Source organism: Astatotilapia calliptera, chromosome 16, assembly GCF_964374335.1.
Source record: "Astatotilapia calliptera chromosome 16, fAstCal68.1, whole genome shotgun sequence".
Classification (NCBI taxonomy): Eukaryota; Metazoa; Chordata; class Actinopteri; order Cichliformes; family Cichlidae; genus Astatotilapia; species Astatotilapia calliptera.
This window is the reverse complement of record NC_137437.1, coordinates 3,766,482-3,782,183: the sequence shown is the minus strand read 5'-3', so window position 1 is coordinate 3,782,183 and position 15,702 is coordinate 3,766,482. Positions and strand designations below refer to the sequence as shown.

Here is a 15,702-nt window from a genome sequence, read left to right as displayed (position 1 = left end):
GTTTGGAGTGCAAAAATCCCACACATGCATACATACACATACACACACACACACACACACTATATTCTGAGGGCTTTTTTTTAACTGTTTAACTTGTGTGTCCACGGCATCATTTTAAGTTACGTCACAACTCAGGTGATGCTGGTTACTGTTGTGAGCTAAACTGAAGGATAATGTGTTTTTTTTCCTCTCTTGTAAATAAGTGGAGCAATTGTGTAGCAGTGATATCGATGTTGGGGTATATTTGTTACTCTTAGTGTCTTAATGTCGAGCAGTGTGCAGATCTAGACTTAATAACTCAGAGATAACAGCGAGCAGACCACAGCCTAAAGTTACAGTCTTTAAATTGGAGTTGATTGGATATACGATCTGTTTTGGGGTTGTTGTTTTTTTTTGACACCTTCACTGCAGTAAAGCCCATAAATCTCTATAATTTTTATTTAAGTTCTATACAAAAATCCATAAGAGGCTTTTGGCTGTTTTGTTTTTTATTTATTTGTGACTCTGCAGCCAGAGTGCATATGGAAAAACTCAAAAAAAAAGCAATCATACTTAATAATTATCAGTTAAAGTTGAAGGCAGGATTTGCTTTAATGCTTGTAAGTTAAAAAAAAAAGAAGTAGAAGAAGAATAATGAGATTCTTCAAATGTTAAGAAATAGGCAGAGGGAGACATAAAGCGGGGGCGAGAACGAGAAACCGGAGAGGCTGAGACGACTAAAGAGAAGTGGAAGACAAGTGGAGCAGGTGACCTTTGCTTTGTGAATGAGAAAGGAAGGAGTGAAATGTGCACGATGAAGAGAGAGCGAGGGAGAGAGAAAGATGGAGTTTATAGAGGTGAGAAGGAGGAGAGGGAGGAGAGGGGGGAGGGACGGGCTGCTCAAAGGCATGAAAAGATGGAGAGAATAGAGGGAAGATGGAATTAGAGGGAGAGAGAGCAGTTACACAGCAGGAGAGTCTGAGTGCTCTCCTCCATCAGAGACCGTTGATTAAAATTTCATTGGCTGAGGCTGGAGGTCAGAGGTGATGCGGTGTGTGTGTGCGTGTGTGCATCTGTGTGTGAGCGCTAAAAGCTTCGAGCCTCCCGCCTTCATGCACTCGCTCACTCCAGCGCTCTCTCTCGCTCTCATTGGCTAATTACATTTCTTTGTCTCGTTCTTTGGAGCTCACTGCTTTTTAATTTCCTCTCAGCTGTTCGAGTCATCTCTTTCGATCTGTCTTATGTTAGATTAAACATGGCCGTTTGCATTACTTGTTTTTGCCACTAGTGACAATATATCTGCACAAACAACAACAGTTTGAAAGCTATAATTTAAACTCTGGCAATATAGAAATGATTTTTTTAAAGCATATTTGAAATTCTGCTCTAGTGGGGCTGTTGCAAATTTACAACTAAAAGATTAAAACCAAAAAAGACAATATACATTCATAGCAATCCCTGACTGACTGAGCCGTGTTTTTCTACCTTAACCTTCGCCCAGACTTTGATCCGAGCGATTTTCACTCATGTCGCCTTGTTCTTCCGTCGGGTCTCGTCTCTATTAACCTCTTTTGTTGAAGCCTCCTCCTGCTTTTCAAATCAGACCCCACAGGACTCTCTGTTTATCGTGCTGCGTTTTCAATCAAGGCGGAGTGAGAGGATAGCTGAATTCACTAACACCACACACAGGTGTTCGCACAAACACAGTCGGCTCTGTCACTGTAGCAGTATTCAGTGGTGTCTTTTTTTTTCTTTGCTCATTAGTGTGTGTGTGTGTGTGTGTGTGTGTGTGTGTGTGTGTGTGTGTGTGCACGCGCGTGTGCTTGGTAGGATGAACCTGAACCCTCTTTTGGACTTACTGCCAGTAATCAGTGGTGTTTGTGGATTTAATGGTGTCTTAAGATGTGAGAGCTGTGTGGGAGGAGCCTCGATCCTTTTTATTCACAGTTCCTAGGCAACTATGCTGCATTAGTATTACAAATTGTGAGATTGGTTATTAATTGATTTATGTGTTATGATTCTAATAAATATATGCAATAAATAAATAAGTTATATACAAAAAGATTCAAGTTGTGCTACCAGAATGAAAGTCTATCCTTCAGCTTTCCCTTTACCAGTAAAGGTAAAGGCTTTCTGCTGCTTTAGTTAAGTAAAAGTGTATGAAATCCCACCCACTGGTATTAAAATAAAGAAATGACTTCAGGTTTTTGTAAGACTTCTTAAAAGTCAGATGGCTTTTGTGTTCTAATATTTTACCTCTGCGGCGCACATGAGATATGTCAGAACGGCGACCTGGTCAATGAGGCTTCACTGCTATTGGAAACAGTTGCAGTGTTGTTATTGGAAGCAGAGGCGTGTGGGAATGGTCACCATCCAGCAGTTTTGGCTCATTACTGCAGCTGGCCAGTGCAGTGCAGGCATGAGGAAACTGGTGTCTCCAAAATGGCAGCTGTCTGTGTGCGTGCTGAGGTGCAGACTGCATTATTTATGCTGCTGTGTTACACTTCGTAGCGCAGTGGTTTGCAATGGTTTTGACCACCTCTGCTCATATAGATTTAGTCTGGGGTTTTTTTTTTTAGGAAATTATAAAATTATAAAATCAAACAGTACAAAGTGGCATGCCAGCAGATGTTGTGCTATCCTGACCTCAGCTACATCTGTGACACTGACTGTGAGCCAGGCCTTATCTCCCAGCATCAGTGTTGGACCTAGCTAATGCTCTTGTAACTGAATGGGATCAAATTTGCAGAGCCAGGCTCAGAAATCATGTGGCAGGAGTGAACCTAGAAGAGTTTTGGCTGTTACAGTAGCACGTGAATATGCATGGCATTGTAATTACATCTATGGCCACTTATGTGGGATGTTCAGGTGTCCACGTATTTGATTTATTTATTTATTTGGAGACTTGTATTAGCTGCATGATTAGCATAAAAATAACCAAAACCAGTCACGGCAGATGGCTAACCTCTGGGCCTGATTCTGCCTGAGGTTTCATCCTGTTAAAGGGGAGTTTTTCATTCCCATTGTCACCAAGAGCTTGCTTGCCATGCTTGTTGGGAGTTTCGCCGTAGGCTCTTTACAACCTAAAGGACCTTGAGCTGACTGTTGTTGTGATTTGGCGCTACATAAATAAAATAAAATAGCTGTTTTAGGTGTTCAGATGCACATCGTAACTGTAGCGTGAGGAAAATAGCTTGAAAAGTCAAGCTGTTCCATCCCTCGCCGTTCTCCCCCTCACCTGGGTAGTAATGCTCCTCGTTCAACAATCTTAGACTCCTTGTCGAAGTTTCACATTTTTAAGATTAAAGATTTACTAAATTGCCACACTAAATTAAAAGAAATGATTCTGGAAGGTTGTTGGATGATCTTTTTTGGCCACATCACCACCATCGCCTAGTTATAAACCGTAACTCCGTGCAGACACAGCTGAACGAGCGTCACATCGCTCAAGCTCGGCTTCAGTCTTCAACGAAACATCAAGCACGCATCTACTCTGCCGACACTGAAGCTTTGATATTGCGCACAAGCACTCTCAAGCACGAGGCGTCTCATATTCACACACATCAGTTAAAAGTCATTATGCTCCTCTCACTCTCACAAACATGCACATCCTCTGTGTACACAGTCACATCAGCAAATTAACTGAATAAAGAGCCTCTTTTTGCCTTTTCTTTTGAGTGGCTAATTAGCCATCAGAGCCCGCTGCGTGGAGAGACCGAGATCCATCAAGAGGTAGCGCTTCAAAGAGCAGTTTATGGGAGCCAAAGCACTTTAATTAGGACCTCTTTGTATGAGAAAGTAAAGAGAAAAACATAAATTGAAGCCAAAAGCTGTATAATGTGGAGGGGAATAAACATATTGGAATACACGCGCAGATAAAGAGAGACAGGAACCAACTGAAAGGATCAGACCGGAGAAAGTGTTTTACAGCAACATGAGAGGAAACTGATTCCACAATCCGGAGCGGCAGTAACAGTCTGTGGGGAGGTTTGCACAAGGGTAGCTGTCGCACCACTATATTTATGGTGACTAATGTGAGGAAGCACAGAAAACACTGGGCTATACTGAGACTGAGGCGAGAACAATCATGCAAACCCTGGGTTCTTTTGAACCAGAAGCATTAAAAAAAGAAAACACAGCAAACTTTAAAATGATCACATCACCCAGGTGGTTGCTTTGCATTCACGTACCTGAAGCAGACATTTGGAGTGGATATATTGGCTATACTCAACATGTTTTATATCATTGTGTTTAACTGGGAATTTGTGTGTAAGGATGTAAGAGCTACAAGCAAATACAAGATCCACGTTTCACTGGTGAATCCATCAGGTATGGACACGGTGCAGGAGCTGGAATGTGGACAACTAATATGGCTACTCAGCTTATCACAAGCAGTAATGCCTCTCTTTGACAAAAAGGCTGTTTTTTGTTGTTGTTTTTTAAATTTTTTTACCTAACCTCCACATTTGCGTCATGTGATTCGCAGCATGTTGATCCCCTGCTGACTGAGCTGCTGCTCTGCATTCTGTCTGTCATTAGACAGATGTCTTTACCCTCACAATGGGACCAAAAAAGAAATAAAAAAATACAAGGGTTTTTTAAGAGTTCGGTTGTTATTGCTGTAAGTCTGAGCTTTAAGGAGACTGCTGTCAAACCCTTTGTGTTTTTAGTGCCCCTGCTTTGCCTTAAAGAGCTTTTAACTGAGATTCCTTGTATAGCGTGTGTGTGTGTGTGTGTGTGTGTGTCGCCTGCTGACATCCGTGATAATAATGGTCACATCATGCCCTCTTTGCTCTCTACTGCTCCATCAAAAAATTTGTTTGGAAAATAAACCGGGCAGATTTGAGAATTTGCAAAACGATGCTTCACTTGACTCGACTAATAGATGATAGAGTGTGTAAAAGATTGTGTGGTCGTGTCACCCACCAACTAGTTAATGACTGGTTGGTACATGTTGTGTATCTTAATCAGTTTCAGTGCTTTATGAAATCTAAAGCCTCGCAGGGCAAAGAGCCTTTCGTATTTGTCGTGGCGTTCAGTCAGCCATTGACCACATGCGAGGCAGATCGTTGTTGGAAGTATCACTTTACAGAATAACATAAATGGCTGCATCTCGCCATTGTCCTAATGGAAATGTTGGTAATAGTCAGATAACCGTGCGCATGTAAACACAGACGGAGCATCTCCTGCTGAATCCACTTTAGTCTGTTTGTTGAGCTGCGTCCTCGATGATCCTTTGTCTGTCAAAAGCTCTTAGCGCTTCCATCCAAAGCCCTCTGCTTTCTGCATTCATTATTAATGGACCTCAGCAGGCTGAGGACACACACAGAGGCAGGACCTGCATATTAGTGCTAGCTTTTTTAGAAGAGATGTTCAATCAGGCACTCAGATACAAAGGGAAAATAGAGGATTCAAGGGGGACAAAGATTGAATTTTTATTTTTTTCCTGATTGTTTTTGTTTCATTCGATCACATGGAGCACATCCACTTGCTGATCTCACTCCAATGCACTGCAGTTGATTTTACAGATAAATAAATTGTAGAATCTCGGAATGGCTTTCAAATAAATTGGTCCGTGCTCACGGCAGCGGCGCCCCCCATATTTGCCCCTAACCTCGTTTGACTTGACTACTTTGAATCTTTCTTCATTTACTTCAATGAAGGAACACTAAAAAAAGCAAAATGAACAGCAGAGCTGCTGCTTCTGGAAGTATTTCTTCCAAATTCACAGAAATACCTGACGATCCTGAATCATTCAACAATGTTTGTAAATTATTGAGGCTCCTTTGCTAATGATAAGAAGCCAATCTGTAGCTCTGCTGTCACATTAGCACATTTACAGTGACGTTTATTACCTGTCGTACTTGTTTGCAAAGCCCTTGCTGCTTGCAGCTGTACTTAAGTAAAGCAATTTGACGTGTATTGTGCATCTTAATGGAATAACTGCTCGCAAGTCAAAATACCTTTGTTTCTCATTCATCTGCTCATTTTTTCTGGATGTTAGCTGCTGATCCGAAACTCCATCCTACAGTGAGTTTTTTTGGTTTTGTCCTGCAAAGGTTTGCTTGTTTTTAACCTTTTTTCTCAGTAAACGAGATTTTCTTCTGCTCCGTGTTGCATTGTTTGCACTGATGATTCAACAAGGAGAGTTTCGTTGTAAAATCCACGCTGTGCTTGTGTGTGTCTGTGTGTGTCTATGTGTGTGTGTGTGTTTGTATGTGTTATTCGATGTGACCTTTCTCCATATGGTGTGGGACTAAGCAGGGAAACAGGAGGTGAGCCCTGCACATGCTATCAGTCTGAGCTGTTAGCCAGCATCCACAGTCATACACACACACACACACACACACACACACTAATATGCTGCAGGCCCAACATGTCATTGTTACCTGATATTCATGGTGTGTAGGAGAGACAGATGAAGGAGAAGGTCATGTGTGTGATGTCAGAGGCGGCGCGTTCAATGCTGGCCGTGGGTTTGATTGCCGCTCGCTCTTCTTGCACAGCCTCGGGCTCCCTCTACCCTCTGTCCTCCCCACCCACCTCCCACTATCGTCAGCATCGGTCCAGCCCCCACCAGGAGACAAGCAGACCTTTCTATTTTTGATTTCTAGTCCAAGATAAAACAATAGTACAGCATGCTCTCAGAAATCACTGACAGAGGCTGTATTTACAGTATCAAAGCAAGCTAATATTAATGGCTCGGCGGCTGTGTTCCAGGATGATGAATTATGTATGTAACACATACAGTACAGCAGCCAAACTTTATTCTGCTGAGACCCGGAGAGGATAACAGTGTTTTAGTGAAAATCTTGCAAAACTTTTCTTTTTACCTCTAGTAATACTTTGCATGTACTCTGCAAGCTTTAAGAGCCTAATCCCTCAGGATGAAGGCATAATCTCCAATAATATTAACAAACACACAAACAAAGAAGCCCATAAATTCAGAGCTCCTCATTTAGATGACCTTTACAACTCGATATCGTCTTAAGCCCGTTGAGTTATAAAATGTTATTAAAATCAACTCAGACAGACTTGTTTTTAATAAAGAAGCAAAAGCACAGAAAAAAAAGGTTAAAAAGTAGGACCTGTCATGAAAATATGAAAATATTCTCTCTCCATTCAGTTTTTATCACATGCTGCGTTGTCACATTTGTCAAATCCATGTGGAGATGGAGGGAAAAGGTTTTTTTAAGCATTTCTAAACTCATTTCATACTGTTGAAAGTAAGTCATTGTTTCTTCCAGTTGCTCATGCCAGGATTAGGATTAAACCAGGATTGCACCAAGTTCTCCAGCACCTGCCAGATTCTGTTGTAAAACTTAAAATCTCAGCAACTAAATTCAATCAGAATCCAATCAGAACAACAAAAAACAAGAATGGTAAATTAAGTTTAAATTACCACATTTATTGGTTTGGTCTTTATTTAGAAATTGAAAAATTAAATCCTTTCTCAAAGATCCAAAGCCATCTCAAATAACCTCTTCCATTAAGTTTCAAATCATTGAAGGTGACTAATGTGTCATTTCATTATTTTTTTCTTGTAGAGCTTCCTATCGTTGTAATCATTATTCCAATATCCAAGCATGAGGCTCTTTTATCTCACCATAAAACAGTTGGCAGCCTGAGTTTCGATTTGCTTCCTGATCCATTAGCGGTACCTAATCTTTAAACGGAGATATAACAGACCCTTTAGCGTGCCCTGCTCTGTTGTGTTGCACACAGCAATGAATGAGTTGAACACAAACGCTAACAAAACAAAGCAACTGTCTGGACAAAAGGCTAACAAGAAGGTTTTTTCCTTGCAGCACTGGTAGCTTTACAAAAGTCATTGTTGCAAGATGTCGGTACAAACATGCTTATCATTTTCAAGTTTCTTTATGGAAGCCCCCCCCCCCCCCCCCAACCCCACCCCCTAAGAAATATCTTTGATTTTTATTCAGATGCAAATGTGCATCCTTAAGGGGGGAAAGGGCATTCTTTTAAACAGAAGGAAAAAAAGGGAAAAGAAAGACGGAGAGGAAGTTCAGCTTATCACCACTCAACAGATGTTGTGACTAAATGTGTTGGTTTGTCTCATCACTCAGGCTGAGCGAAGTAAAGCTCCAGAGCCGGCCCGTCTGAATGGACGGAGTCAACCAGCTGCAGCTAAAACACACACACACACACACATTTATCTAGTAGCTGTAATTTGCTTCAATGACAGAGGTGGAAGGAGCCAGAGGATCAGGATGAGAACTTTGAGGCTGCCAAAGGCCGTTGGCCAAACGCAGGAAATTCATTTTCCAAGAGGAGACATTAAATGCATCATGCAGCAGGACAGACAGTGCCACAGCCAGGTAGCTTTCAGAAAGTGCTGAGTGGACAGAGTGGGGGACTTTTGACATAAAGAAAAAAGATCAAAACATTTTGTTTAGTTCCTGTGAGACCGAACAGCAACACAGACATTGAAAACATATTTCTGTCTACTACATGGTTTGAAGCCAGGTTTTCCAAATGTATTTTCTATGAAACACATTGTGATGAGATACAAAAGTAGCTGCATTTATCATATCACAGTCTGGTCTTCTACATATACCAGCGTCCGGGCATCCAGTGTTTACTGTTTCCGAGATAAGCGTCCCATTTTGTGGATGGTGTTCGTAAACTTTTCACCGTTATTAGGAAAATCATTCCAATAGAAGTTAAAGAATAGAGACAAAGATGGAAAGACTAAAAGAAAAGCAAACTCATGACATGCAAATGCAAACCCCTCATGTCAAAGGTCTTTATAGAGAATAAAAGTCCTCCAAAATTATGCACATTAATTTAATTTAGTTAATTTACTGCTTGTTACCGCAGTATGATTGAGTCTGAGCTGAAGGGAAGCTACAATTTAGTCCAAATTAGCTTCTGTTGTTTAAAGTTGCGTATTGAAAGATGTGTCACCAATATGAAAAAGTAAAATACAGAGAGCAAAAACATTTGCTCATGAAAACAGGATCAGATTTGACTTTGAGCAGTCACGAAATCCATCCTTAAGTATTTTCAGGATTACATTTCCAAACCAAAAGTGCCTTATTATTGTAAACATGAAAGAATATGATAAGACATCATAAAAATGTAGCTGCTGCTTTGAACTCCTGTGGTCTAACATCTGGTTTGTATCCGTTTCTGTATTCAGTAACATGTACTTCTCAGTGTTTCTCCTTTTACCCTCTTTTTACTCTTTAATGAAGGCTGTTTTTTTTAGCTAACCCCCATATTAGCAGGTGTGTGAGCTTTACTTGTATCTCTTTAGATCATGCACCTCTATAGGTGGTACACATGTCTTTTTTTTCATGCCTGAACATGCAGGCGGGATTTCGGCAGTAAGCTGTGTTGTGGGTCGGAACGTTCAAAGCAACAACAAGATCAATCGAACAGCTTCTCTGAGACCTGAAAAGTGCAGTAGGTAGATTTTTAGCAGAGACAAAACAAGAATCACAGAAAGCATAAAAGTTTTCAAAGGAGAAGTGCAGCCTCGCAGTAGTAAAAGTAGGTTAGTGACTGGAAGGTTTTTGGCTCAGATCCCTTGAGATAATGTGGCAGGTGCCCTTGACCGAGGCACTGAAGGCTGGCAGACCAACAACTGTGGTGATGCTGCCAACAGCAAGTGAACAGTGGTTTTAAAAAAAGTGCAGATGTCTCTGTTGTTGCTTGATAAATAAAGAATTTTAGGATCACTCGCTTATTTTTCCTTATTTTTTCCCCTCCTTGTCTCCATTACTTCCTCTGTGTCATTCTTGGACTTGTCCTCTTGTCATCTGACTTCCCTTCTTTTCCCTGTCTTGCGATATAACGTCCATGGTTGGTTGATTTGGGTGAGCGGGGGTGGGAACAGGAAAGGCTTCCACAGTTCAGGGCTCCAGAGAGCTTGGCCGGGCAGCAGCAATCAATCACAGGCTAAATCCCTCCTCTCTCAGGACAGCCGTGTGCCAGGTAACATGGTCAACAGCTGCAGAGAAATATTAAGCCTACAGCAGGTACCTGAACTTAAACAGACTGGTAAACAAGGTCTCTGAAATGTCTGCAGTTTGGAGAAACGTACTGAGTATAGCAATGTACAAAAAAACAAACAAAAAAAATCACACCAGGCAGTGCGTTGGCTGTTTGTTCAAATATTTGATGCCAAACTTTTTCATGCATGAAAACAATAACTGTCCTTACTTTATGTCAGCAGTAAAAGTACCAGGATAGGCAAAAATCTCAAGGTGGTCAGTTGTGGACACGAGAAAATTTACTTTTTTAAACTCTTAATCACACAAGTGTCATAGAGGTCAGCAGGACTTATTTATGATTTTTCATCTTTAGGAAAGCATTTGAATTTCTTGCCCAGAGTGATTGAGGAGTCACAGTCATGTGAAGCGCACCTCGGAGGGGCTGATTTTTCTGTCTGCTTGTCCCTGTGTTGCTTTGGTACACCGTGAACCTCCGTAAAGCTCCTCTCTTCTTTCCAAAACCCTTTGAGTTTTAGCACTAACGGTAACAGTTACAGTCGTTTAAAGAGCGTTTGTAAAATAGGAAGCTTGTGTTATAATCCTGGATAAACTGTGATAGCCAACTGTTCTTTTTAAAGGTACACAAATATTGACCCTCGGTTTGTGCTTCTCTTGCAGACGTGTCTAGAGTTGGAGCGGTATCTACAGACCGAGCCCAAGCGACTCTCAGAGCTCTTTGACGATGAGCTGGACTGCCTCTTAACGCCAGCGTTTATGCAGGGGGGTGACAGTGATGAAGACCTGATGGACCCCCTCCTTCCCAGCCTCCCTGACCAGCCCAGTCCACCTTCGCTACTTGTGACCCTCCCCAAGGTGCAGGCCAAAATTCTACACGTTCCCAATCCCAACAAGAACCAGACATCAGCTGGGCCTGAAACCCTCACAGGCAAGGAGCAAGTCCTCGGAGGAGTCAGTGCAGCTCAGCTTAGTGCCGCTGTCACTTCCCTAACACCGCCATCATCACCGGAGCTTGGCCGACACCTTATTAAGCCCACACAGACGCTCACTGCAACAGCAGACGGCACATTAACGCTCAAACTGGTGGCAAAGAAGGTGGGATTAGGGGCGGCTAAGCTGGTAGCAGCGCGAGCGTTACCATCCCCACCAGGCCGAGGAGGAGCCCTCAGTGACAGCGAGCAGGGAGGGGTGGGAAGTCTGGCAGGAGACATACCAGAGAACAAGAAGAGAGTCCACCGGTGCCAGTTTAATGGTTGCAGGAAGGTTTACACCAAGAGCTCCCACCTGAAGGCACATCAGAGGACCCACACAGGTAAAACCTTAATTGCATTCCCAGGAATTCAATTCACGATGCCACTAGTGTTTCTGATGAACTTAAAGTTTTCCACGTGGCGTTTTTTCCTGCAGTTTGAAAGCATGCAAGAACTTGTAAAACACAACACTGAAAACATTTTGATCAGTGCACAGAGTGGGCTCAAAGTTGTCACTGTGAAATGCTCCCCATGATTTTAGTGCAGCACACAGACGTGGCAACTAAGAAGTTTCGGACAAACGTGCCTGACTATTTAACTGCCCTCAGTTAGTGAAGCGGAAGAAAAGTACAACTCTGACTGGCAAGGAGGGAAGAGGTGTTGTCTGATGATGTCTGCGGGTTAGAAGCTTCTGATTTTGAATTAAAGACTCTAGCCTGGAGCTGGAAGCTTTGAGTACAGCTTAGCGTGCTGTTTTATGATGTTTCACACTATGATTTGGTTGAGTTTCCGCAGAAATCTGCAAAGAAAACATCTGATGGATTTTTAAAAGAGATTAAAAGCTCTTTTCTTCTTCTTGTGCTTCTCAGATGATCCTCCAGAATTATTCATTTGCTTCTTGATATCACCTCAGTGCCAGAAAGGCCCTGCCTCAGTAATTGCCTGATGATTGATAGACTGGTAGTAAATTACTTTGCGAATTCAGCCGTGTCCAACTGGGTCTGACGTGCAGCTTTAGCTGCTTACTGCAGCTGCCCCATCTGTGACCCTCAAACAGAACACATGCCGGCTAATACGACCAGGAAGGGGCAGGGAGCTGTGAGTTTTCTGTAGTGAAAGCATGAGGAGACAGGCTTTGGCTTGTTGAAGTAGACTCATAATCAAAGATGGATTTGACTGATGTAGCCTAAGATGAATAAACTTTATATTCCTTGTATTTTACTCTGTAATAATCCATCTGTATAGGTCACAAAGTAAATTATGACAGAGAAGCAGATCCATGTTTCTGAAGGTTATTCAGATTTAAAAGATTTTACCAAGACATTTATCATTAGTCATAACAAATGACAGATAAATAACCGAAATATGGTATTTATGGCTTATAAATACCTGACTCATAACTGGATCATTAAGCTCCAGGGTAGAAACCCATTCAACAAAACTCTCCGCACCTCAGCATCCACTAACCCCACTCTGTGATTTTACATGGCCGAACACTTCATGGCGGAGTTGCTGGCGCTCCTGAGAGCCCCCCATTCTTTCAGAAATGTTTGGAAAAGCGGTCTGCATGCCCAGTTGCTTGATTTTATACACCTCCGGTCAGGGAAGTAATTGGAACACATGAATTCAATGATTTGGATGGGTGAGTGAATACTTTTGGCAGCATAGTGTATCTCTAGTTTTAGTGACAGGAACCAGTGCACAGTTGATTTTCACATTCTGACAAATCCACTCATCAGTTTCGAGGTAACAAAAAAAAGCCTCCTGGATTTAAAAACTTCTGCCTGAGTGACTCGGGCTGAACCCATCATTTATCTGCAGCATAGGGGATGTGCAGATTTGTACCACCTGAAGGTAGCATTATTCAACTTTAGCTTTAACCACACCATCATTTACTGTAGCGGTTTATGTCCTCCAGTTGTCATCATACAGTGTTAGCAGTTTCACCAGGATCACAGTACGTAGCCTGAAGACCTCGTCTGTATTAATACCGGCAACTTTGGCATCATAAATCCAGCATGTTACAGGCTTATATGATCCCCAGCAACCATTGCATGGCTTTAAGTATAGCATTACATTCCAGGGCAGCACCTGGCATAGCTGGGGGAACCCACCACTGTAGCTTTATTGTAGCTAATCCAGAGTGGAGCTGCTAGTTTTCTGGTGCCCTGACGCGAGCTCGGGTATCTTTAATCTTCTGATTATTCCACAGACGAGTCATGCTAACCAACGATGAGCTTTTAAAGGCAGAATCCTTCACTGTGGGGAAAAAAGACGAAGAGGACACCCTGAAGACACAGTAGCTTCCACACTCTGTATGTGTGTGTGCGCGCGCGTGTGTGTGGCATAAATGTGGGGGTGGTGTATTCCCTCCCGATGTGTTCATTACAAGCGCAGTGCTGTGGTTTAATTAGCTTAATCCTCTTTTTGGGTTATTATAACCATAAATCATTGAACATACATGTAGGGAGGGATTAGCATAGCAGAAACTACAGGGAGGAGCAGCAGTAGAAAGCCTGCACAGTGTCAATACACTTACTGTCACATAGTGCACACCAGAGGCCATTAGAAACATCATTATATTGAGGTCTGTCAGCGGCTATGCTGCACGTGTGCTTCATTTCCTTTTTTTGTAGAAAACGTATTAAAGCGTTCATACTGAAAACAATTTCTCCTTTTTTTCCTTTCTTATACGGAAATGTTCAATTAGGGGTGAACAGAAACATTAATAGATGCAACGGATAGACGCAAATGAATTCACTTAATCTCTAAAGTGCCCAGCCGGCGCTGTTCTGAGTCGCAGCCAGGGTTTGTCTAGTTCTCCACTGTTTTACTTTTCAGTTTCTTGGATGTGGTTGGATCTTTAAAAGCAGTACACAGCTAATTGTATCACTTTGCGCTTCAACACAATATACTTAACTACATATTTGGCAGCCAAGTTAGCGGGATAGTTGGCCAGTTTTGGAAAGAGGCTTTGCCTTTCAAAAGTCTTTGCTGCACATTTTTGAATGAGCACGAGCTCAGTGTGGAGGAGTTTTGTTCTACAGCCAAAAAAGTAAATGAATAAATACATAAGAGCAATAAAATATGAGGATTTGCATGCATCACTTTGCAGCTCGCTGGAATGCTGATTGTCATTATCATCTTATGCCTAGCTTCTGCAGGCAATCAGTCAAAATCCTTCCTAACTTAATTTAGTTACAATTATTAATGCATTGTTTGATTAAACAAAGTAATAAAAGATACATTGGCTGAACCAGTGTAAGCATATATCACTGGTGTCTTTTTTTGTTGTTGTATAAAATAGAGATGCAAACAGCAGTGATGTAGTCAAACTGCAGAAACGCCCGTTTGTCAGCCACAGGCCACATAAGTTCAGCAAGAGAGGAAGAGAAAAGAAAATGGTAGTTAAAGTGAAAATGAATTTCTCAGCAGTCTGCAGCACCTCACTCAGTGTGAGTGATTTAGTGCAAGTTAGCAGGTATGTTGCGCTAACTGAACCTTTCACGGTATCCGAGCGATGCAGCTGCAGCAACAGAAATAGTTAATGAAGCAAATGAATAGCAGCCTTGTTACAGCCATAAAGTGTACAGATAAACTCAGTGTGCAATAAAGTAGCTCCTGGAAGTATTTTTACTGAGGAGGAGAGGAGAACGACAAAAAAATGTAAAGTCGGTATGTAACCTTAAAAGGGGGGGAGTATATAACCAATTATTATAGAATGGTAAATAAATTAGGAATTATATAAATTGCATTTTACCTTTTCTATTATACCTGTGTAACCAGAGCACAGAATGTCACTGCCAACCAACCACCAGCCACAATATGCAACAAATACCTTTATAAGTGAGCTGTGTCAATAGTGGTGATCCTGAACTGTTTACAGTATTAGAATTTTATGCATTTTTACCAAGATAACATTTTTTATTTTGAAATAGTACAATAGTATAGTTCATGTCGTAAGATTCGGTAAGCATGTAGTTACCTGTGATTATTTGTTGTTTGTAGAATTAGTTATTTCTTGGAAACATTAAGCAATAGAATAAAAGTTTAAATAAAATAAAAATTCACCTCCATCAGTTTTTTATTTTTACAAAACAAAATTAACCAGGGTGACACTTCGGCTGGCCACGTTTCACCCAGACTGGGTCCTGAACTTGTCAACATTTTCAAGTTCATCACAGGCGGGTGTAGGTGACAGTGTGTAAATGCAGAGTCAGACACTCCTCAACAGTCCTATGTCACATGCAGCAGTTCCTCAACAACAAATCAGTAGGTTACAGTTTCATGTAGTGAAGGAGAGGCGTTATTTTCCACTCGGGTCTGTGTGGTTCGGAAACTTCTTTAGCATACTGTTGTAGCTTGCTTGAGTCACTGCATTCAAGAGCAGTGGGACCGCATTAACATTTGTGAAGCTTTCCATGGACATGAGGTGCATGTTCAATGAAATCTGCATAACCTCATAATGATGATGCTTGTATTGTGTGACTCAATATTACGTGATGTGAGGTGTATTCTGTCTGTGTTCTGTCATGCAGGTTAAAACACTGGTCACTCCGGTTTAAGTCGAGACCTCCACTTCCCCCCCCCCCCCCCCCCCCCCCACCTCCACCCCCATGAGGTGACACCACAACCTCATGTGGAGTCAGGAGAAGCCCTGCTGTAACCCCTCGACATCCCCATAGAATCAAAACTCCAACCTGTCTCTCTCTCTCACTCTCTCCCTTTTGCTTATTCAGTTTGGGTTGCCAAGCAACTGCATCACACTCTTCCAT

The 15,702-nt window shown here is 41.9% G+C and overlaps 1 protein-coding gene across 1 annotated transcript in view; it reads left to right on the top strand.

Annotated features, from left to right (window-relative positions):
• The window catches only part of klf7b (Kruppel like factor 7b), a 74,375-nt gene that overhangs the window by 30,142 nt on the left and 28,531 nt on the right, over window positions 1-15,702 (top strand). Inside the window, exon 2 of the mRNA XM_026143987.2 lies at window positions 10,617-11,268. Within this exon, the coding sequence (XP_025999772.1) occupies window positions 10,617-11,268 (652 nt within the window). The remainder of the gene's footprint in view (window positions 1-10,616; window positions 11,269-15,702) is intronic.